Source organism: Pyxicephalus adspersus, chromosome 7 (assembly GCF_032062135.1).
Source record: "Pyxicephalus adspersus chromosome 7, UCB_Pads_2.0, whole genome shotgun sequence".
In the NCBI taxonomy this organism is placed as follows: domain Eukaryota; kingdom Metazoa; phylum Chordata; class Amphibia; order Anura; family Pyxicephalidae; genus Pyxicephalus; species Pyxicephalus adspersus.
This window is the reverse complement of record NC_092864.1, coordinates 5,490,462-5,491,669: the sequence shown is the minus strand read 5'-3', so window position 1 is coordinate 5,491,669 and position 1,208 is coordinate 5,490,462. Positions and strand designations below refer to the sequence as shown.

Genomic DNA, 1,208 nt, shown 5'->3' with positions numbered 1-1,208 from the left:
CAAAGCACAGGAGCTTGAAAAAGGTGAAATAGAAGCCAATAGAGAGAACTACAAAGAGAGGAAGCAGAACAGGTGAGAAGGCTGTGTATTGGGTAGGTTTGAGAGAAGAGGAGAGAGTCGGGTTAGTGGAATACTAGAGAGGAGGTTACAGTAGTCCAGACGAGATATAGGAGCGTGTACAAAGAGTTTGGTGGTCTCGGGACAGGTATGGGTGGATTTTGGAGATGTTGCGCAGGTGAACATGACAGGACCTGGAAATGTCCTGAATGTGGGGTATGAAGGGGTAGGTCCTGATAGATGCGGGTAAAACAAAAGAATAAACTCTATTCTTTTTTGCAATACAGACCAGTCATTTGCTGATCTCTTCTTATGTAGGGTAACAGGTCTAGACTCTCCTCACCTATGTAGTTTTTTGCAGGGAGCTTTTAGTGGCTGTAGGTATTGCAGAATATATTTAAATGTCTTTTTGTGCCCAGATTTAGGCTTTCAATGGTATATTTGTCTTTTAGATTTAATTCTGTACCTCAATGTCTATCCAGTTCCATTATTTACATGTTTTGCTCCCTATATTTCTCAGAGGCTGAAGGAGAAGCAGAAGGAGCTGGAGGAGAAGGCTCTGGCAGCTGAGGCTCGTCTGGAAAAATCCAATTCTGACCTGGAGCTGTCGGACTGCAGCGTGAGCGAAAGCATGTTCCGGGCGCCGCTACGTACTCGGACAACTTCCACTGCAAAGGCCAAGAAGGTGCTCCGTGTTATGCCCCTGCAGGGTGAGCATTCGAGGGCAAATCCTGGAGAGCTGACTGCTGGGATGCAGGAAGAGCTCGAGCTGTCGGGTACAGTCCTGGGAGCGGGTCACAAATACTCTCTAATTACTTTTTGTTTTGTACCTGCAAGAGCTTTTGTACAGCCACAGATTTTAATAGTTTTATCTGTGGTTGTTTTTTGTAGGTTTGGGGTAGCGAATAGTTATAACCCCCTAGGCATGTCCAGAACCCAGGCCTGCAAATGTTCTATAATTTTTACATTTCATTTCAGTGGTAGAATATGCCGTCCAGTTTTGGGCACCAGTTCACAAAAAGGACATTGTGGAATTTAGAGAGTGCAGAGAAGGGTAACTAAACTAATAAAAGGAATGGAGGAGCTCCGCTATGAGGAGAGATTAGCTGAACTGAATCCATTCTCCCTTGAGAAGAGACGTATAAGGGGGG

The 1,208-nt window shown here is 45.0% G+C and overlaps 1 protein-coding gene across 1 annotated transcript in view; it reads left to right on the top strand.

The window, feature by feature from the left end:
* The window catches only part of KIF22 (kinesin family member 22), an 11,366-nt gene extending 10,400 nt beyond the window's left edge, over positions 1 to 966 (top strand). Inside the window, exons 7-8 of the mRNA XM_072416945.1 lie at positions 510 to 901; positions 949 to 966. Of these exons, the coding sequence (XP_072273046.1) occupies positions 510 to 901; positions 949 to 966 (410 nt within the window). The remainder of the gene's footprint in view (positions 1 to 509; positions 902 to 948) is intronic.
* The last annotated feature ends 242 nt before the right edge of the window (positions 967 to 1,208 follow it).